The sequence below is a fragment of the Geotrypetes seraphini genome, chromosome 17 (genome assembly GCF_902459505.1).
Source record: "Geotrypetes seraphini chromosome 17, aGeoSer1.1, whole genome shotgun sequence".
In the NCBI taxonomy this organism is placed as follows: domain Eukaryota; kingdom Metazoa; phylum Chordata; class Amphibia; order Gymnophiona; family Dermophiidae; genus Geotrypetes; species Geotrypetes seraphini.
In genome coordinates, this window is record NC_047100.1 from 4,635,699 (window position 1) to 4,658,717 (window position 23,019).

Below are 23,019 nucleotides of genomic sequence, written 5' to 3' on the forward strand. Positions count from 1 at the left end.
CTGCCGTCAGCCTCCGCTGCATGTTCCCTCTGCCGTGGTCCATCCCAGACCAAAACAGGATGTGATGTCGCAGAAGGGGCGGGACCGCAATAGAGAAAAACATGCAGTGGAGGCCAATGGCAGCCTACTAGAATCGCTACATCACTGGCAATTCTGCCAGAGCTGGTGTTAAGACAGCAAATGTTAGCTAGGACCTAACTGAAAGAGGAAAAGTCTTTTTTTGTTTATTTTGTTTATACCACAGTGCCAGCGTAGGTAGGAGAAGGCAAAGGGGGGAGGGTGGGTGAAAAGGCTACAAAATAAACCCGCCAGGATGTTTGAAAAAAAAACAAAAAACAAACCAAACACCCAATTGAGCAGGAAAATCATATTGAAAAATCAATTCAGTAGGCTGAATCGAAATGAAAATTTTTTCCTTGAATCGGGAGGCACTAGTGAGCACACGCAAGCCCACCACCACCCTTCACATCACTGGCATAAAAAAACTTTCGTCCGAGTGACTAACGTGAAGCCAATTACAAAAATGCTACAATCATACTCAGATTTAGTGGAAAATTTTGACAAGCCAATCCAGAAAACAACACTTCTGTCATTGCTAATCAGTTCTTAGTCCATAAATTACAAGCCAACGTTTCACAGCACACAAACCGCTTCCTCGGGGCATAACGGACTTTTCACTATCACCAAAACAGATTGTGGCCTGGTTTCCCATTCCTCCCATTGGAGAAGCCTACCTGCCACATTCAAACAATTTTTTTTTTTTAATTCAGTCTTGAGTCAGGCTAGAAACTGCCAGAATTCAAACGCTGACCAAGGAGCAAGGCCTACCTGGCTTGCACCCGCATTTAACGAAGGGCTCATTGTACACGCATATACTGGCTATTCATAGTCCTATATGCAGGTGCTGCTTTTGGTAAGCTTGGGGGGGGGAGGTGGAGAGGGGCAACAAAACAAAATTATTTGTTTTATTTCAAAGCTACCAATTCATCCAGAAACATTAAGCCTGGAAATGACTGCTCTACCCCTCTCTCACCTCATTCAAGGTATTCCAAATTCAAAAAACATAATTACATTGTATGTAAGGGGGGGTTTTTTTCCCCTCAGTTCAAAGTCTCAGGGAAATGAAGGTAATTATACTAATAATTTAGCTGGAATAATTAAAACTTTAATTAGTATAATTTTCCACCCTTTGGCCCCCTGCATCGCTCCAGATCTGTGTGATGATAGCACCACTCAGCCCCCTCAGGCCCTTTAAGGGGCTCTTTGAAGGACTGCTGGGCTGAATACAATGCCTTGTTTCTTTCCAAGCTATTAATCACAAGCCAGCTTTTGAAGGTTACATGAGAAATTCTTTCAGCTTTCTCTTAACTCCTCGTGTGCCAGAAGAGATCCCTTTAGCAAACTTGCAGGTTGTCAATGTGAATAGTGCACTATGGGCTCATTTGATAAATCACATGTGCTTCACTGTTATCAGTGCCACATGCATTGCTTTAGTAAATCAGAACCTCGTCAGTGCAGTGTGTGCTCTTTTGTAAACCACCTCCTTCCTTTTACGTGCTATCCGTGCTTTGTAGGCCTTTGGTACATCCGAGCCCTGTCCGTGCTATCAGTGCTGTGTAGGCCTTTGGTACATCTGAGCCCTGTCCGTGCTGTGTAGGCCTTTGGTACATCCGAGCCCTGTCCGTGTTATCCATGCTTTGTAGGCCTTTGGTACATCCGAGCCCTGTCCATGTTATCCGTGCTGTGTAGGCCTTTGGTACATCCGAGCCCTGTCCGTCCTATCAGTGCTGTGTAGGCCTTTGGTACATCCGAGCCCTGTCCGTCCTATCAGTGCTGTGTAGGCCTTTGGTATATCTGAGCCCTGTCCGTGTTATCCGTGCTTTGTAGGCCTTTGGTACATCCGAGCCCTGTCCGTGCTGTGTAGGCCTTTGGTACATCCGAGCCCTGTCCGTGTTATCCGTGCTGTGTAGGCCTTTGGTACATCCGAGCCCTGTCCGTGCTATCAGTGCTGTGTAGGCCTTTGGTACATCCGAGCCCTGTCCGTGTTATCCGTGCTTTGTAGGCCTTTGGTACATCCGAGCCCTGTCCGTGCTTTGTAGGCCTTTGGTACATCCGAGCCCTGTCCGTGCTATCAGTGCTGTGTAGGCCTTTGGTACATCCGAGCCCTGACCGTGCTACCCATGTCTTTGTACATCAGGGCCTTAGTGCTATCAATGCTGTGTGCTCCTCTGGTACATCAGAGCCTCATCAGTGTTATCGGTGCTGTGTACCCCTTTGCTATCGGTGAAGAGCAGCTTGTATTCCTTTGGTAAACTGGTGCTTTTTTTAGTGAATGAGAACATTCTGCCGCTAGCATGGAATGGAAAAATAAAACAGCCATGAGAAGGGCAAAGAACGGGAAAATAAATCTATTAAGCAACGGATTCCTTCTGAACGCGCTTCAAGAGAACAGGTGAGAGGAGCTTACCATTTCCGCATAAAAGCTATTACTTATAAAATAAAATTGTTCCCACAGGCAAAACTAGTGTTCAGTACCTTTGAGGTGTTTCTAAAAATGTACAAACAACTGAAGCTTTAAAATCAAAATCAGTAGAACATGGTGAAGCTAAGGAACCAAAAGCATATGAATTCCTGGAGATAATTCCTCCCCCACTCGCGACAGGAGATTAAGATGCATCTGAAATGTCCACAGCAGGACCATAAAAAAGAATGACAGATGCGGTCACTGGAGAGTATCATTTATAAATATTTTGTGATGTATCCTGTTCAGATAATAAGAGTAAGAATAAGAAACAAGAAAGCTTTAGGAATTAAAAAAAAAACCCCGTCCCCAATTTCATATAAATATTACTTGACTTCTAAATGAGATGTAATTACCTCAACAGGGTTTTAAAGAGCCTCGTGCTTGTGAAACCCAGAATGACAACGGATCATAATCACAGGTCATATCATACTCGTTTATAATTATGAGGCCTGGTGTTAAGAAAGCCCATAAAGATGCCCAGCCAATGCAGTAACTCCTGCATTATTACTCCTGGTGGTGCAATTCTGCGTTTTCCGTGGAGGCATGAACACAGAGAGGTCCGAGCAAGACGGCGTCACTGATGCAGAGTGCCAGGGACCACACGGGCACAAGCATCTGTTTTTAGGCAGCATTTATGTTGGTGACTATATGGGAAGAGTGCAGGCATGTCATCCAGCCACACAGTATCCCATTCGAGTCTGGAACCTTCTCTGGTGCTCAGTTCTGTGCTCCAGCAAACAATGGGCTTAGCCCCTGAACTTGTCTAAATGCATTTCTGTTAGGAGTAGGCCAAGACAGGATAGCTTTCAGCGTTAGCATGTGCTGAGGCCCTGTGTTTCCTCGTTGTTTAGTTCCCAGTCTGTCTGCTAAGCCCCGGTTGTTCTGCACTGCCACTGTAGCAAGAGACAAGGAAAGAAAAAAGGGGAGATGATTCTGGAACCCAGTAAATTTCAGCAGATAAAGACCTTCCCAAGCAGGCCAGAGTTGAATCTGGTACTCTACACTAGTGCTGCCCAATTCGCCGATTCAAATTGATTCACCAATTCACATTGGAGAATCGATTTGAATTGATCACTTTCTAAAAAAAAAAAAAAAAAAAATTGACTCACCGATCACAGAACACTATCACATCTGTCTCTTCTTCAGGCTGAAGAGCCCCAGCCGCTTTAGCCTTTCCTCATAGGGAAGTTGTTCACTCAATCTACTCCTAAGCAATTTAGCCGCACTGTTTAAAGCAGTGTCCCGCAAACTTTCCGGCCGGTGACACACTAAACCCAGTGCTCTGGCCGAAAGACACCTGGAGGTACGCGTACCTTGACGTGATGACATCATGCGCATGCATGACATCATCAGGTCGATGCACACACATATGCCCTGACCCTGATGCTGTCGCTTCGGTGGGGGGGAACCTGGAGGGGAGAGGAGCCAGCGAGAAGGAGAGTCATCGGCACTGGCTGACTACCTACAGGATGCGCTTCTCAACGCAAGAAGCATGTCCTATAAGCAGTCAGCCGACACCTCTCCTCCTCACCGGCGTCTCATCGGGGCACACAGTTTGCAATACACTAGTTCAAAGGAGAGCAGCTAATACTCTATCATCTAGGCATCTTATTGGCACCTAGCTATAGCGTAAGCTTGTAGAATTTTATATATGTATTTAGTTATTTATATCCTGCCTTTCCCGAAGCGGGTGACAATAGACAATTGCCTTGTCTTTATCTAAAGACTTCAGCACCTTTGCCCAGGGACTCTGAATTCTGAAACAGCCTTGCGGGCTTTTGTGAAGAGTCACCAGGTGGAAGGGAATCTGGTGTGCTAAGCAAAATGAACTAAATAATATCAGAAGAACAGCAGCAAGAACATTATTAGGCTACACCACTTGGGTTGTTCCAACACACAAAGGTCCTGCCTTCCCACAAAAGTGACGCATTAGCGACAGCAAACACCAAACGGTTGGAGCCACCAAAAATCCCTTAGGGACGGACCATACCTTTGAACGACAGACCAGAGCTATAAGTCACCATTTCTGGGAAACCTCACTCAAATACTAACAAAATGTTTTTCTAATAACATTTGTGGGTTTTTTTCCCCATTTAGCACAGAAGAAGAAAAAAAAAACAACAAACCCTTAGTGCTGCAACTGAAGTTGGCAGGATTTTCAAATTAATTGACTACAATTTTTCATGACAAACATGTTTAGTTCAAATTTGGCAGCCTTCCCGCTTGGCTCCCTGCATGTCCCCAGGCACTTCTATAAACCTCAAAAAACTTCATAACAAATTTAGGAGAGCGAAATATTTCCAAATGTTACCCTCTTCCTGCCAACAAACCAAAACCTTCTCTCATAATTCCCTTCTCGTTAGTTGGGCAGCTGAAGTATTCTAACGTTTTCAGAGAATTTCTCGTTTCCTCGTGACAGAGACCAGCGTCATCTCGTGAGTTAAGCTCATTCTTCGGCCATGGAAACTGGCATACAAACTATTCCCAAAGGACTTGGGGGGGGGGGGCGCATTTGAATACATTAAAAATGTTACATCAAATTCCAATTACTAAAAATATCCCCCATTGCATACAATTAATATTAAATTATTGCAGCTATATGACAAAAAAAGATACACTTTAAACCAACTGTTGTATCATTTTGAGATGTAAATTCACAAATAAATCCTGCATTAGCACCAAAACACAAGAAATATGTATGGAAATCACAATTGATATGTGTGTGTGCAGTGTTGTAGTAAGGTGGGTTGAGGTGGAGGGGGGGGGTGTTCCACCCCGGGTGCCATCTTGGTGAGGTACTGGCGCCCCTCCCCCCCCACTCCTTCCCACTCCTCCGCGGGTACACCTTGGAAAGCCCCCCTCCCCACCGCACCTCTCTCTCTTCAGTGGCACCAGCAACTCTAACCTGTTAACCTGTTGCTCGCATCAGCGTTGGCTCTCCCTCTGATGTCACTTCCTGAATTAAGAGCTACAGGGTAGGGAAGGGGTGTGCGCAAGGCAGAGGAGGGAGGGAGAGGGGCACCACCCTGGCTGTGTCTCACCCTCGCTACACCACTGTGTGTTTGAACCCACCCCTCCCCATGTTGAACTTTCCCTTGCAAATATGTGCTTTGGGCTTCTTTTACTAAGCCATGGTAAACAGTAGCACACGCTTACCGCAGCTGAAAAGGCCAAGGAGGTAACTTGTGGTAATTTTGCAATTTGCATTCGCACAGGGAGGCACGTCTGGGGAGTGGAGAGTGGGCGTGTCTGTGCTACTCAGTTAATGCAGTCACATTACTCCACGCTAACCAGTTAGCGCAGGATTAGCATGCGAGTCTTTACTGCATACAAAGTAGATGTTGGCAAATGCACACACGCTACTTTTTGTTAATAGTCGCTTACTAATGGCTATGGCTATTAATTGGGAAAATTGGCCATTTGGGGGGGGGAGGGTGTACTAAAAATGGCCTTACCTTGCAGGAAAAATTGCCTAAGAGCGGGCTAAGGCCACTTTTTGGCACAGTTTAATAATAATAATTTTATTCTTATATACCGCCAACGCCATGGTAGTTCGAGGCGGTTTACAACAAGAAGAGCTGGACAATCAGCGAAAATAGTTACAATTAAGTCGTCGAATACATGTGGAGAGGGCGGATACAAGTTGAGTGGGAGAAAGTTAGAGTGATAGACACAGTGTAGGGACATCGAGTACATGTAGGAAGCATACATAGTAAGGCATTAAGAGTTCTTGGTTACAAATCGGTTGGACAGGTTTGTTTTAACTAGTTTTCTAGAGTTAAGATAGGATGAGGAGTGTTTAATGATGTTACCCAGCCAACCGTTCTGTTGGCCTGCCTGGAAAGCAAGAGTTCTGCCCAGGTTTAGTCAAAGGAACCCTATATGAGTTAAGTGGGTACTTACCAAATAGCACTTAGGCGGGATTTTGGCTATGCTAGCCATCTTCTTTGCTTAAGGCTTCGTTTCAGGCTTCAAGTCCGAACAGGGGCTTCAACATTTCAACGTAATCACTCATCAGGTATCATATGCTAAAGGACCCCCGAAGAAGGCAATTCTTTTGTCGAAACACGGCCTGTGTAGGGTCTAGTTTCCACTCAATAAAGACTGTTTATTTTACAATCAAAATTTTATTACTTATCTCCTGGGTCCAAGACCTGGTTCTACTTTGTGTGCTTTTGGACACTCTTGTCTGTGTTGTGGGATCTTGGTCCTTTGCCTTTGGATTTTGGGCTCGCTGCCTTTGCTGCGCACCCTTCCGGGGGAGTTGAGGATCACACTTGGAAAGACCATTATGGTCAACATTTACAAACATAATCGCCCCTATATCCTTTATGACATAAGGCAACCAGAATAACACACAATACTCGAGAAGCAATCACACCAGGGACTTATACAGAGCCACATTCTCAGTTTTGTCCTATAATCCCCGTTTGTCATTCATAACATTGTACAGTATTCTCTAATACCTTCAACTGGCAACCGATGCAAATCACAACAGGTGTCATGCGTTCTTCTAGCATTCTTCCTGTTAGGGGCTGCCAAACTGTGAATCCTTTGCAATACCTTTAAAATAGTGTTTCTCAAGCCGGTCCTCAGGACACACTGAGCCAGCGGGTTTTCAGGATACCCATAATGAACATGCATGAAATAAATTTGCATACACTCTCTTCATTGTATGCAAATCTCTCTCGTGTATATTCATTCTGGATATCCTGAGAACTCCCCCAAAAGCACACTGCAGTAATCCAGATGTAACCAACTAATTATATAGCACAGCCTGAAAATCCTCAATCGAAAGACATGGTCTTAAGTCTTTACAATTATCCTACATTACACAAAGCCTTTATACCTAACTGTGTAATATGTCTATAAGGCATTCTGTACTAAAATGATCCTGACAAGTTAGCAAACAGCTCCACTGAGAATACCAGGGCTTGCATTATAGAATAATGTGTAAGTTTCAAGTTTATTTCTTATTTGATAAACCGCCGACTGACACAGCCATCTGAGCAGTTCACAAGGCTTCACAATCTAATCAGGTACTCTTAAGTATTTTCCCCATCTGTCCCAGTGGGAGGATTAAGCGACTTGCCCAGGGTCACTAGGAGCGACACTGGGATCAAACCAACAACCTCAGGGTGCTGAGACAGCAGTAACCAAAGGGACACATTATATTAGTAAACAAGGTCATATATTTGTCACCAGTAAAAAAAACAAAGTAAGAATGATGCCTTTATTAGAATGGGATGAGCTTTCGCTGGATCTCCCCATTCCCACAAAATGAACCCACTGCCTGAAAAAGGGACATTTTATCCCTACAGTTAATCCATTCCTTATTATATCAAATCATTCCCTATTCAGCTACATTCTTGGATTTCTTTTAGCAAACAAAACAATTAGAACAGTGTCTCTCAAACTATGTGCCTCGATGAGATTCCAGAGTTTTACTTTAATTTTAAAAATTCCCTTCATTCTGTAAATATAGACTAGAATAGATAGACATGTACATCGTGTATGCAAGAATCTGTCAATGTTATGAGCGTCTCTGTGCTTAAGGATACAACCATCCAGACAAGCATCATTCTTTGACGTAATTGATCCTTGATAACTAACAGCAAGTAATTTTAAAAACATAAGAATTGCCTCCGCTGGGTCAGACCAGTGGTCCAGCGTGTCCAGCAATCTGCTCCCATGGCGGCCCTTAGGTCAAAGACCAGTGCCCTAATTGAGACTAGCCTTATCTGTGTACGTTCAGGTTCAGCAGGAACTTGTCTTGAATCCCTCCGGATGAGCGGTCCAGTTTTCTACCATTCTCTGGGTGAAGAACAACTTCCTTACGTTTGTACGGAATCTATCCCCTTTCAACTTTAGAGAGTGCCCTCTCATTCTCTCTACCTTGGAGAGGGTGAACAACCTGTCTTATCTACTAAGTCTATTCCCTTCATTATCTTGAATGTTTCAATCATGTCCCCTCTGTCTCCTCTTTTCAAGGGAGAAGAGGCCCAGTTTCTCTAATCTCTCACTGTACGGCAACTCCTCCAGCCCTTAACCATTTTAGTCGATCTCTGGACCCTTTTGAGTAGTACAATGTCCTTCTTCATGTATGACGACAAGTGCTGGATGCAGTATTTCAGATGGGGGCGTACCATGGCCCGGTACAGTGGCATGATAACCTTCTCTGACCTGTTTGTGATCCCCTTCTTAATCATTCCTAGCATTCTGTTTGCCCTTTTCGCCTCCGCCGCTACACATTGCGCGGACAGCTTCATTGACTTGTCCACCAGTACTCCCAGTACAGCACTGGACATCCTGTATTCGTGTATAAGATTTTTGTTACCGACATGCATCATTATTTTTTTATGCAGTAGGTAACCTAACTTGAGCAATAAAGCAATCATGGCTTTGTTACGATCTGGATCTTCATATCTTTGTGAACTTGGATTTTCAGCTCTGACAGAAATTAAATTGAAAAAAAAAAAGAACGCATGCAGATGTTGGAGATGATGAAAAACATGTTTGCTTGTTGACTATCGAGCCACATTTTGAGTTAATTTGAACTCAAAAACAAGCACATCCATCACATTGATTAGCAATTCTATTCTATCTACTTTAGTTTCACTGTTGTTACAATTACCGAAACATAGCTTAAAGAACTTTAAATAAATAATTCTAAAAGTTAATTTTTTTGTTGGTCTTGCAATTTTATCATTTCAATTATAATGTGCTACAAAAAACATTTGCTCCGTTTAGTGTGCCAGAGCTAAAAAAGTTTGAGACACTGAGTTAGAAGAAAGAGAAAGCAAAAGAAACTAAACTTGAAAAATAAGTTGAGAAAGTGTGCAGAGCATAGCTATTTGAATTCTTTTTAACCCTTCTCTGTGTGTATATATGCATCACTGTTGTCTGTGTGTGTGTCTCTGCCCTGGAGGAGACAGAGGTTGCAGAGTTTCCAGAAATTACATGAGGCTGGCAACAATAATAAAATGGAGCCACATGTTTATGGAAGTGCTTACTTACTTTACCATCTTTCGCAGGCAAATGACAAGATGGATTGCAATCAACATTAGAAGTCACTGTTTTACAGATTTCAAAGGGTGCATCTAATATTTTATCTACCAGGTGCCGCTGTATCAAGACAACAGGTACTGCCATAATTTTCTACCACTAGCAGGCAGTATAAACAGAAATCAGTAGCAAATTATATGATAGAGTCACAAGGTGTGACGGTATTTAGCAATCGTGAAGAAAGCTATATGGCTAGATGTTCTCTCAGGGTTTTTTCCACAGCTGGCACTGTGCTTGTTGCAGGTTTCCAGGTCTCGCTGCATCTTGTTACGTAGAAACCGACATTTCAGCCACCATGCTGTGTCTGAATTCAAAAGGGCCTGGGATAGGCACGCGGGATCTCTTGGAGAGAGGAAGAGATAATGGTTACTGCGGATGGGTAGACTGGATGGGCCATTTGGCCTTTATAGAAACATAGAAACATAGAAATAGACGGCAGATAAGGGCCCACGGCCCATCTAGTCTGCCCACCTTAATGTCCCTCCCCTACCTTTGCCCTGTGAATAGATCCCATGTGCCGATCCCATTTGGCCTTAAAATCAGGCACGCTGCTGGCCTCAATCACCTGTAGTGGAAGACTATTCCAGCGATCAACCACTCTTTCAGTGAAAAAAAATTTCCTGGTGTCACCTCGTAGTTTCCCGCCCCTGATTTTCAACGGATGCCCTCTTGTTGTCGTGGGACCCTTGAAAAAGAAGATATCTTCCTCCGCCTCGATGCGGCCCGTAAGATACTTGAACGTCTCGATCATGTCCCCCCTCTCTCTGCGCTCCTCGAGCGAGTATAGCTGTAATTTGTCAAGCCGTTTTTCGTATGGTAGATCCTTGAGTCCCGAGACCATCCGGGTGGCCATTCTTTGCACCGACTCCAGTCTCAGCACATCCTTGCGATAATGCGGCCTCCAGAATTGCACTCAGTATTCCAGGTGGGGCCTCACCATGGATCTATACAATGGCATAATGACTTCCGCCTTACGACTGCCATCATGTTTCGGTGTTTCTATGCTGTGGCTTTCTGAAGATATTATACTACAGAATGGATTAACTGTAGGGATAAAATGTAAAAGAAAGCCAGAGCTTGGTGGCTGAAACGGCGGCTTCTACCTGACAAGACGCAGCGAGACCCGGAAACCTGTGACAAGCTATATGGCTAGATTTTCACAGTAGAATTTAAAACAAAAAAACGAAATATGTGCTGTGCCTATTCTTGTGTTTCTGTGTATGCCTATCACTGGGAGAGGATAGAAGAGTGACAGCAAATTCCCAAACGGCTGTTGTCAACGGATCAATGTTTCTTTGCTGCAGGAGTTGGAATTCCTTCTCCCACAGAAATGTTTCAGGCCATTTCTTAGTCTTCATTTCTTTGGAATTCCTGCTCTAACCTGGCCCATTTTCAAACTTCAGGCATCTTTTTTTAAGCCATGCTAAATTTGATCTCGTGATGTTAAAATTTATAGAAAATTGCTTTTCCCTCATGCTCATGAACAAACATTTTGAATCTCTTTTGTATAATTTTCCAACATTCCACTGGATTGAAAAGAATAAAAAGTGGCTAATTTGGGGAACTGAGAGCCTCTACAGAGAACCCTAAACTGTGTTATTACTGAGTTTGAATTTCCAAATGTTCAGGGTCACCACCTGACAGGTTTGTCTATAGGTCACGAGTCCACATAAGGAGAATGGCCGCAGTTGTGCTGTGCAGAGCTGGCGGCACTCGCTAATACTTCCCTTGCAAGTTGGCAAAGCCAACTGAAAACAAGGAGTCCCAAAACCGACAAGCCAACAAAGCACAGTGCATGGCCTGACTTCTCCTGGATATCTGATGCCCTTATCCATCCACAAGAGACAGGCGGGAAACGTCTGATTTACAGTCAGGGTTGGCCTGACAGCAGATCAGATGGAAGTTGTGGGAACAGTGCATGCTGGGAAATCTAGTGGCTACGGTATCTCATGTTATTTAGATATCCAAACCAGATGAGGGGCTTAAGAATGAAAAATATTCCCTCTGTAAGACAAGCAGGGCTGATAACCCACAGACACTAATAGGAAAATATAACAGCCTGCACTTTACTGACAGGCAGTCTCTTGGAAGGCTGTCGTTATTTTAAACCTCTAGGTCTGTGGATTTCGTGATAAGACTATCATAAATGCTTTCTTAATATCATACACATCGCATTCTGTCTCCTGCTCAGCATTCAGAAACATCACAGCCTGCTCGGAAGAGAACAGATACAGAAAAATGACTTCCACGGCGATACCTGGGGTTAATGAATGATTTCGGCCAAAATAGTCCATTTATAAAAACCTTGCTATAACAGAATGTGTACGCCCAGCAGAATTTAAAATTCCAACACGAAGACAGACACACAGTCTATTACGCAGAGCATGTCAAGAACCATCTTTCTCGGCTACGTCTTCATACCATCAACTGTCCCAGAGGGAAGTATGTTCAACCCTCATGTATGTCAGAACCAGTGATGCTCTGAAAACGTGTGAGGGGGGCAATGCGCCCAGACCTCATGGTAGGGAAACTGACCGCGGGCGACTGCTGATAGCCAAAAAATGATCCTTCAGAAGAGAAATAAAAACCATGCTCTTCAGGACATTTATCAAGACAGACCCATGATATAACCAATTACATCCTTCTATCCCCAGGACCTAATAAATACCAACCAAATAACCATCTTGTAATCTTACTGGATAGGACCAGAATGCCTCTTTTTATAATCCGACTAGAACTGTAAGGTAATATAATATAATGTACTCTTGCAGGCATCTCCTCTCCACTCTTGGCCATTCATCTTCTCAATGGAAACTGTATTTAAGCAACCTTGAATTATAAGATACGAGAAGGTGCTGAAAGTTCTCAGCCCAACCAACCTACTTCCGAATTTCTGAGTATTTTGCCACTGTAGCTGAAAAGAGTGTTATCTTATTTTGTTAAGGGCCAATTTGCAGAAATGAAATTCTATGTTTTCACATTGTTTCAGATCATTGATTGAACCATATCCACGTCTTCTTGGTTGGGCTGAAAACTTTTCAGCGCCCCCTTGTACTATGCAATTACTAAATTATTATTCCTGCACTACATGGCTTTCCTGCCCATAGCAGAAATTTTAACTAGAAAATAACTGTTATTTGGATCCCAGCTTGCATCCTATGGCAGACACTCAAATGTGATGCAGCATTCACCGGCAAGAGAAAACAGATGTTCCTGGCAGGTCGGACATCAAAACCAGCAGCATCTCCATCTTGTGCCTCTAATTCCTCAAGGTCAATTTTATCTCTTTGCTCGTTCTTAGTCTTCAGGGTAGTGCAGGGTCAAAGACAGTGGACACTGATCTGATCCACCTTCATAACTGGAACCAGAAGCTCAGAATTAAGAATGGAGTGACATTAACAAGACACGGAGTTGGTGGCAGCCTGAATGGTTGTGGGGGGGGGGGGGTGACCTTGTGTCTCCGTCCTCTTCTTCTATCTCTTCTTTTTCTTTCCCTTTCCCTTCCTTTTTTCTCTTAGCTCAGCCTTTAGTTCTACATTGAGCCCCACTCTCATTGGTACCCTGGGGTTGAGGAGGGTGAGGGAGGGGTTCTGGTATGTCTGGGGGGGGGGGTCTGTACGTTCTGTTGCAGGGAGTGGCTGTTGGTGTGTCTGTGTGGTGGTGATTGCAGTGGATGATCCTTTTGGGGAAGTTTAAATTCAAAACGGTGGAAGGCTACGACACTTGATGTCTTGTTATATTGCACTTTCTTGTTCCATTGAGCTTCCCCTGGACGAGCCGAGCTGTGCTCCGTTTTGCTCTCTTGTCCTTATGAGACCCTGGCTGGGTTCGGTTGCGGGGGTTGATCTTATTGTTCTTGATGTTTATCTCTTGTATTTGGACTTATTCCCATTACTGCTGTAGACTTTGTATTATATCTGGTTGTGACTTTTTTCACTTTCAATAAAAATATGTTTAAAAAAAAAAAAAAAACAAGACACAAGCTGAGGGAACTGATCTTGTGCTGGCCTGTGGGATTCCACCTCTTACGCAAAGTTTCCAGATTACGAAAGCAGCAATGTGACTGTGTTGTACTCCAGCAGCATGAATGTCTTATTTCTTTAAAATACCAGTGAACAAAAAAGTATTTACAGGGCTTATCCCAGAAAGAGTTAAGAAACGAAATACCTCCTATTCCCATCTCCAGCTCTTCCACAAAGAAAGGCATCAGTGCTGCCTACCACCCATAGTCCTCCAATTGATGCAACAAAACCTCAAATAAAAGCCAAAACTGACTCAAAGATGAATTGCCTTCTCACCGAAAATCCATCATCTTAGGAATGAAACAACAAGAATGAGCTCCCCTCCTGCAAAGAATATTTTACTCTATGGAAAATGTAGCCAGCAGGCAGAATTTGTATCTGAGCTGATGTGGTCATTCTATAACATATGCGCCATTAGTTACACACCAGTTCTGCATGTGAATCATTAACGTAATGCCATACATGAGTATATATAGGATGACGTTGAGGCAGAATTTTAAGAAATACACACACAACCTATATCGTGCATATTTTACAGTTAGATATCCAAATAGGGCTCCAGTGAGGATCTTACAGAATACTATACATGTATCTATAGGCATGTATTTGAACAGTTGCACTAGTATTCCATAAGGGAAAGTAGATGCCTTCCTTTGTAGAACAGGCTCCTACCACGTGAGAAGCAAATATGTGGCACTACAGCTAAAAACATAAGAATAGAAGAGTTGCCATACTGGGACAGACTGAAGATCCATCAAGCCCAGGATCCCGTTTCCAACAGAGGCCAACCCAGGTCCCAAGTATCCAGCTAGATCCCAAGAAGTGTGCAAAATGGCTTTGTAAACTTAGGTCATTGGTATGACTGTGTAGGTGTTGGGGGCATGACCTAGATGGCTCACTGCTGGAGTCACAAAGTACACACAGTAAAGATCATACTCTACATACCCTGCCACTGTAGATATAAGAAGCATATGAAATTCATGTATATAATGTTTTTCTTCAGAAGAGGTAATCAGATCCTTTGCAAATTCATATTTTAGAAAAAAAATGCACAATCACTTTCAGGATGGATGTTCTAGCAACACACACAAGGCACAGGGAGCTCAAGAGGCCTTGCAAAGTCAAGGAGAGACAATGAAATTATTAAGCAAAAACACTAAGGGAGGTTGGGAGACTTTCCAAGTTCAACTAAGCTATATAGCTGGAATCCGGACTTTGCATCCAAGGCAAGATTAACTCTTTGGTGGATCCTAGATAAAGAAACACAATAGGGAAGAATCTTACAGTCAAATTATTAGAAACAAGACAGAGGACTTAACGAAGCTCTTTCAGAAAGACAGATCTACTCTGCAGCTGGGGGTAGCACCAGTCCTTGAAGTGGCAGAAACAGGGCCGACAGCAATCTGAAGACTAAATGTCACCTAGGGTGGCAACTACTAAGGGACTGCATTTAATATGGAGTTAGGGGTTGGTACAAGAGGCCATTAGCAATTCAGAGAAATACAATCATTATAGTTTGAAAAATGGATGTTTTACATGATAATGGGATGAAATGATATAATCATAGAAACATGATGGCAGTTAAAGACCAAATGGTCCATCCAATCTGTCCATCTGCAGCATCCACTATCTCCTCCTCTCACTAACTGATTCCAGATGCTTGATCCACTCTTTCTTGAATTCAGATACAGTCTTTGTCTTCACCGCCTTTTATCGGGAGAGCATTCCATGCATCTACCACCCTTTCGTAAAAAAGTATTTCCTTAGATGAGTTTAGTAAGTGTGATGGTTAGGTTAGAGCAGCCAGACTGATTTTTCGACAAACAATTTGAGAGGGTTAGTCCACTGGCTACCATAAAAAAGAAACTTAACTTTAAGGGTCTTTGTATGGTACATAAAGCAATATATACACCTGCCACCCTATAAAGGCACAAGCACCAAAGGAAAATCTACTTTAAAATTATTTTTTTTTTTAGTTTTAGTAATCGCCAAATTTTCAGAATTTGAGATTTCACAAGTTAAACAATTACATCATAATTCTTCTTGATTTTTTTCACAAAATAAATATTACAGGCTTTAACACCTTCTGCCTTGTCTTCCTCTTTTAGCATATAAGCCCGACCATCACCACATGACAGCCATTGCTCAGTCCCTTGTGATCTCCAATTCTCACCCTTTTAACCTTTGAATCACCACCACAGCACAATTTATTGTTTATTTTAAAAATAGGTCAGAGGTTAATGTTCCACAGAAAAAAAAAAGGCAGCCTGAGAGTTTCCAAATTACTAACTGGTTGTCTAGGGAACAGATCCAAACAAAACTATTTCAGTATATGGAGGCATTGAGGCCCTGTTAGTGGACCACCCAGGTAGCTGGTCCAGTTCCACATATAGATATACCAGCTGTGGGCAGTAGCTTAAACAGCAAGAAAGCAACAGGAGGTTAAAGGGTCACGACTCTCTCTTACCCAAGCTCTCCAGATCCAAAGATACTCATCAATAAGATAAATATAATTTAAGGATCTCTGTTTAACAACTTCTGTTTACAGGAAAACTTGGCTAAAACACAAATTCAGTTAAGTACAGAGAGGCCAGACTATTACAATTGTCTCACTAGTCTTGGTGGATGTGGCAATTTTTCGTCTTCTTAGGTGCCATCGACTTATGCTAGAGTCCTAGTGACTTGAAGAATCTAAAAGTAAATCAGTTTTGTGCTTCTCCGGTCAGGTCCTCCAGCGTCATCCACGTTTTCAACGTGTCCAGCCATCTGATTGCAGGTCGCCCTCTTCGCCTGCTTCTTTCGATCTTTCCAAACATGATGTCCTTCTCCAATGATCTTTCTCTTCTGACAGTATGATCAAAGTAAAACAGTTGTAAGTAATTTGGGCTTCGAGTGACATAGCCAGTTCAATCTCTTCCAGAATCGATTTCTTAGTTCTTCTAGTTGTCAAAAGCACGCATAAAATCCTTCTCCAACACCAAAGCTCAAATGAGTCAATCTTCTTTCTGTCTTCTGTCTTGTTTCCATAGTGTCCAGCTTTCGCATTCGTAATTAACCACTGAGAAAATGAGTGCATAGACAAGTCTGATCTTCATTTGGAATGTTATTTCCTTGCCTTTGAATACTTTGTCGAGAGCCTTCATTGAAGAGTGACCAAGTGCTATTCTGTGAAGTATTTCTTCCCTGCCAGTTGCATCTTTGAGGAGACTGAAATCCTTTACAACTTTTATTCTATCAACTTCAAGCTCAAAATCTTCATTTTCCATGTTCATGATGTTATTTATGTTCAGTTCTAATCCTGTGTTATGACTTTCAGTTTTGACTTTTCTCAATAGATGCAGCATATCTTCTTTGCTGCTGGTGATGATGGCAATTATTACAAAACTGTTTTATGAGGAGACTTGATATTGGCTTATACTGTGCTATTGCAAGAGACAAAGCTGAAGACAACAAGGCTGGAATGACTTAATTGGGCACATAAGACAGATTTTGGTATACTTTGGATATTTATGGAGGATGGTGATGGGTAAAGAGCTGAGAGAAGGTGAGGGAAGTTGGTGTTTGGTGTATGAGAATTTACACTTGCATCTACCCAAAGTGGACAAGCTTCAGTTTGGCAGACTGGATGGCCCATCTTAATCCAGTCCGCTGTTATCTGTCTTACCATGAACTCATTTTTGCACAGGATTCCATGGAAGAGCCTCAGCCTACAGCATCAACTCATTTTTTTTCCAAAAGACTAGCTGGTTTACATTTCATTTAGAGGGCAATTCTCAACCCTTCCACACATCTTGCAGGCCCCATGGATGCCGTTAGCAGATTTTGCAAGGGAAAATTCCTTTATGAGGTTATTGTATCAGGAGACTTTTCCCAACATACTCTGCAGGTGAAAGGCAGAAGGAAGCAAGTGCAGGAATGTGGAAATAAAATACCCATGTGCTCTTCCGCCATCCTGTACCCATCACTACCAACATTCTCAAAGGTTTGCATGCTTTTCCCTACAGAGGCCCTGGAGACATTTTCAAAGGGACAATGGTAGGGGTTTGGAGGTAATGGGGTTAAATCCCTTTACAAATTGTCATCATAATATAGAGAGGTACAACTATAATACACTGATACGATCTTATATAGAACACAGCTATGTGTCAATACCAACACACACAAGCATACCCATCCCATACAATGGTTTCAGCAACTTAATGTATTTTTAGGGAAAATATAGTTATCTTAACAAAAGCACATACATACCCGTGCAAAGAGTTTAAATGCATTTATATTAAAATTATGTGGTAGTCCACTTTTAAAGAAAATACATAGAAATAAATAAATAAATGAAATAAGGCGATACCTTTTTTATTGAACTTATTGCATTTTATGATTGCCTTTCAAAGGTAACCCTTCTTCAGATCAGATTAGAAATAAGTAAATGTTGAAAAATATTAATATATATATATATATAAGGAAACATGAAAGCAGTCCAATGACAGTCTCACAGGAAGAGGGAGGGGTGGGTAAGGTGAGAAACAGGGTAGGCGAGACAGAGAGACATGGATGGGTGATGAGATCTTTGTGAAGTCCTGTGTGGTGGGTGTCAAACTATTTCGTCATTTTGATTTCATTTTTAAAATTCTTTGTGCTCTCTCTTCCGTCACAAGGAAGAATCCCACTTCTGGGCTCAGAGTCCTCTCGCACTGTACAAATCCAGGCATTTATAACAGAAAATGGCGGAAGAGCACATGATCACCGTGCAAGGGGTCAAAAGTCATAGAGGAGGCACAGGAGGGTGGAGCTTCTCCAAGTCTGAACAATTATAAGGAGACAGTCTGGGGCCAGAGGGGATTAGAAGCTTTGTTCTGGGAAGCTGTTTTAAGTTGCTGGAAGCACATAGTGGAATTCTTCTCCGATATCTCGACGAGCACTCCCGAAATACCTCTACACACTCCTGTTCTAGCACCAGCCGCCTACAACATAGCACATGATACACAGGGCTTAACTTACAAAGGCTCATATCAGAAAGCACACTAGCAATTAAATAAGCTCTGTTCTTTTTTTTCCATTATTCTTTAAAGAATGAAATAATAATTACAAAAAGGCAATTTCTCAGCTCACAGCACATTTTTTATAGACAGTGCAAAATGCTGACTGTATGAAAATGTATTCTCCAGCAAAAACACACACACAAATATTTACAGAACCACATCTTTTCTCTCTTTAACAACAAAAAAAATAGGCTGAATAATCGTACATACAGCAAACCACAGTGAGGGTAATTATATAACAGAGCACATTTTAATTGTGCTGGTATCTGGTGCCTGTTTTAAGCCTATTCTATAGGATAATATGTAGAAATAAAAAGAAATAAAACAGGCAGAATCCAAGTGATAACAGACTATGTCATGTTTTCTCTCTCAATGTTCTTCCACACCTTGTCATACTGTTCACCATCTTTGTCCCAATACACTAGGACCAGGGTCTCTCAAACTGTGTGCCACGAGAGATTCTAGAATTTTATTTTATTTTTTAAAAATTCCCTTCATAAGTATATACTAGAATAGATGACATGTACGTCGCCATGCGCAAGTCTGCCAATGTTATGAACGTCTATGTTCGTAAGGATACGACTACCCAGACAAGTGTCATTCTTTGATGTAATTGATCCTTGAAAACTATTGGCGAGTAATTTTAGTATTTTTTTATGCAGTAGTTATCCTAACCTGAGCAACAAAGCAATCAAGGCTTTGTTACCGTTTGGATCTTCTTATCTTTGCGAACTTGGATTTTCAGCTCTGACAGAAATTAAATTGAAAAAAAAAGAGAATGACTGCAGATGGCGGATAATGAAATGCATGCGCCTGCTTGTTCACTATCGAGCCACATTTTGAGTTAATTTCCACTCAAAAACAAGCACATCCATCATATTGGTTAGCAATTCTTTTCTATCTACTTTAGCTTCACTGTTGTTACAATTGCCCATTTATAGCTTAAAGAACTTTAAATGGATAACTCTCAAATTTAATTTTTAGTTGGTTTTGCAATTTTTTAATTTCAGTTCAAATGTGCCGCTGCAAATATTTGCTCCACTTAGTGTGTCAGAGCTAAAAAAAAAAGTTTGAGAGACACTGCATTAGATTATACTTTACTATACACCATATTTGCCATACTAGGTATACCATGCTACAATCTCTCATTACCATTCTGCCACTCAGTGTTTACTCTGCCATGTCTTCCATGCTGTGCACGCTTGCCTTACTATTTTTGCCCTGTCATGTTTCACTTTTTCAGCCATGCCTGCCATGCTATGCTCTGCCATCCTACACTCACCATGCTAAGTCTCACCATACCATGTTTTGCCATTTTGAATATCACCATATTTTTGTTAACTATGTTTGCCATCTCTATCCGACAATGGTGGCCTTGCTATTTTATACCATATAATGTCTGAGATGTGATGCAGAGATTATAATTACAGCCTCAGCACCCTGTGATTGTGGGCACAGGCCTACATTGTCCCCTGTGACCCTGAGCGGACCACTTGACACCCCATTGCCCAGGTACATTAGATAGATCGTGAGCCCACCGGGACAGACAGTGAAAAAAGCTCGAGTAACTGAATAAATTCATGTAAACTGTTCTGAGCTCCCCTGGGAGAACAGTATAGAAAATGAAATGAAATAAATACTGTGAAGTCTCTCTCTCTCTCTCTCTGGTAAGCAGAGCTGAGATTGTGACATCATAATGCCTCATTCCACCAATAAGAGCCAACCTCGACAGTGATGTCACAATGGCTTCATTGTCCTATACTTGGCTCACTTTTACTACATTTTGATTTCTAGAATGGTGCAGTGGTTAAACCTACAGCCTCAGCCCCCTGAGGTTGTGGGTTCAAATCCCACACTGCTCCCTGTGACCCTGGGCAAGTCACTTAATCCCCCCATTGCCCCAGGTACATTAGATTGTGAGCCCACCAGGACAGACAGGGAAAAATGCTTGAGTACCTGAATACATTCATGTAAACCGTGAAATTAATTAACCGTGAATAGAAAATTGAATGAATAAATAACTAGAGCACAGTTAGATTAGCTTTTGAAGGTAATCCTCCTTCTTCAGATCAGAGATAAACAACTGAGGAAAATCATAAAAGGCCTACAGCCACTCGAAAACCACTTTGAAAGCTAATCTAACCATGCTCTAGTTACTAAAAAAAAAAAAATTTTTTTCACTTGGATTCTTTTTGTTTTAATTCTTTTTAATATTTCTACATATTATCTTTAAGAGTGAACTAACATGGCAATTCTATAAAGACAAATAGGGGCCTAATCACGAAGTGGCATGGGACCAGGCAGGAAGCGCAAAGGAGGTCGCGCTCCTGCGTTGTGCACCACTCTGCAACAGAAAGGCAGCCGCCCAGCAGGAGACCACGCCGGACCACCGCCAGTTAAAAAAAAGGTACCGTGGCGGGGGAGGTGTATTCGCTCCATAAGACGCACCCACTTTTCCATCCCCTTTTTTGGGGGTGGTAAAAGTGCGTCTTATGGAGCGAAAAATACAGTAACTTTGTGTGCTCCTTCCCAGCGTCTGGGTAAGCAAAGGGTTACACATAAAATGAGGTCTGTGCTTAACCCTTTCAGGACCAAGGGACATATTTGTCCCATAACTTTAAAATCCTATAAATTTTGATTGGGATAGTCTACAGTTCTAAATTTGATATGTACGGATTCCATAGGATACTGCCTTTATGTAAACAAACTGGTTCCGACATTCATTCATTAGCGTCGTTGCCAGATTGACGAGAAGATTCACTTGCCACACTGTCCATAAGCCAGAAGTGTGATTTTTTTAAAAAAAATAATGATATTTCACAAAAAATCAATTTTTTGGCATCTGCAAGCCCTTTTTACCATAAAAATGTCGTCAAAACCACAAAAATTGGCCTACGATCCTTATGGTCCTGAAAGGGTTAAACAATACGAGTTAATAGTAAAATAATACATCTTAACAGTAGTAGTCCACACTGATAACTATACCCCTTATACTGTAAGATTATTGCTGAAGGGATAAACATTTGAGACAATGAAGGAAAGAGTCTATTTAATTAAAAACCAGGAACAACATGTTTTCAGCTCTCCTTCACTGTGCTATACTCAATACAAATGTTTTCCAGGCCAGACTTGCACGTTCAGTTGTCATCCTATTAATGCACAGAAAGCATTTCACTAATAATGTCAACCAGGCTTTGGCTGAAATATTCAGCCTTAGAACTGTCATAACCTTCTTAGAAGTCTCTCACATTAAATGTTCATGAAAAATGAAAAATAAATCACAGGGTGAACTGAAAGCAGCACCATGGGAAACTTGTTTCAGGTTGCTGAAATGCTACAGAAGGAGCGTCAGTGACAGAGATACTGGGACATGGAAAAAGGGAGAGAAGGATGGAGAGGAAGAGAGAAAGATGGAAAGTGGACAAACATCAAAAGAAGGAAGAGGAGAGGCGATGAGGAAGAGAAAAAGTGATTGAAAAAGATAACATAGTAGAGAAGGGTCTACAAAGGCACAGCGAGAAGAGTAAGCGTGATAGAAGGAAACAGTCTGCCCCCCGTGGCACTTATACCATGTAGGTGTAGATTAGTGTATTGTTCAATTTGATTCTTCGATAATAATTCTACCATCCTTGGAAAAGAACGCATGCAAATTCCGATATTTAATCCACCTTTCTCAGTATCTCTCCCCATGTCATGCTTCCAACTTTTCCAATAATCTAAACAGCTATATAAGTATTACTGAGGAGAACAGGACCTGAGGGATCCACTAGCTCACCCATGCAGTTCAACATCTTCCTCCAACCATGGGGGCAATTAATCAGAAAACTGGGATGGGAATGCACATTCTCTGGCAACAGATTCCAGAGTTTAATTACACGTTGTGTGAAGAAATATTTTCTCCGGTTTGTTTTAAATCTACTACTTAGTAGCTTCATTGCATGTCCCCTAGTCCTAGTATTTTTGGAAAAAGTAAACAAGCGATTCACATCTACCCTTTCCACTGCACTCAGTATTTTATAGACCTCTATCATATCGTCCCCGAGACGTCTCTTCTCCAAGCTGAAGAGCCCTACCCACTTTAGCCTCTCCTCATAGTGAAATCGTCCCAAACCTTTTATCATTTTGTCACCCTTCTCTGTATCTTTACTACCAGGGTATAAACTCTATAGGAAAGACAGGACGTGCAAGAAGGGTGGAGGAATAGCGCTATACATAAAAGACTCCATTCACTCGACCAGGATGGATATGGCGACGAGGGCAGAAGGTTTGGAATCACTATGGGTTAAGTTACCAGGAAGAAAGGGAGCTGACACAAAATTGTCATGTATTACGCTTGAATTGACTCCCTAGTCATTAATAGCGGTATAGA

At 42.0% G+C, this 23,019-nt stretch overlaps 1 protein-coding gene across 5 annotated transcripts in view; it reads right to left on the reverse strand.

The window, feature by feature from the left end:
* Window positions 1-23,019, reverse strand: part of PLXNA1 (plexin A1) — a 529,295-nt gene that overhangs the window by 267,527 nt on the left and 238,749 nt on the right. The window contains exon 4 of one of the 5 annotated variants that reach the window (XM_033926180.1): window positions 17,961-18,572. The exons of the other annotated variants lie outside the window; for them this stretch is intronic. Coding sequence (XP_033782071.1) covers window positions 18,420-18,572 — 153 coding nt within the window. The 3' untranslated portion in view covers window positions 17,961-18,419. Of the gene's footprint in view, window positions 1-17,960; window positions 18,573-23,019 lie in introns of those variants that run through there. 5 annotated transcript variants of the gene reach the window in all.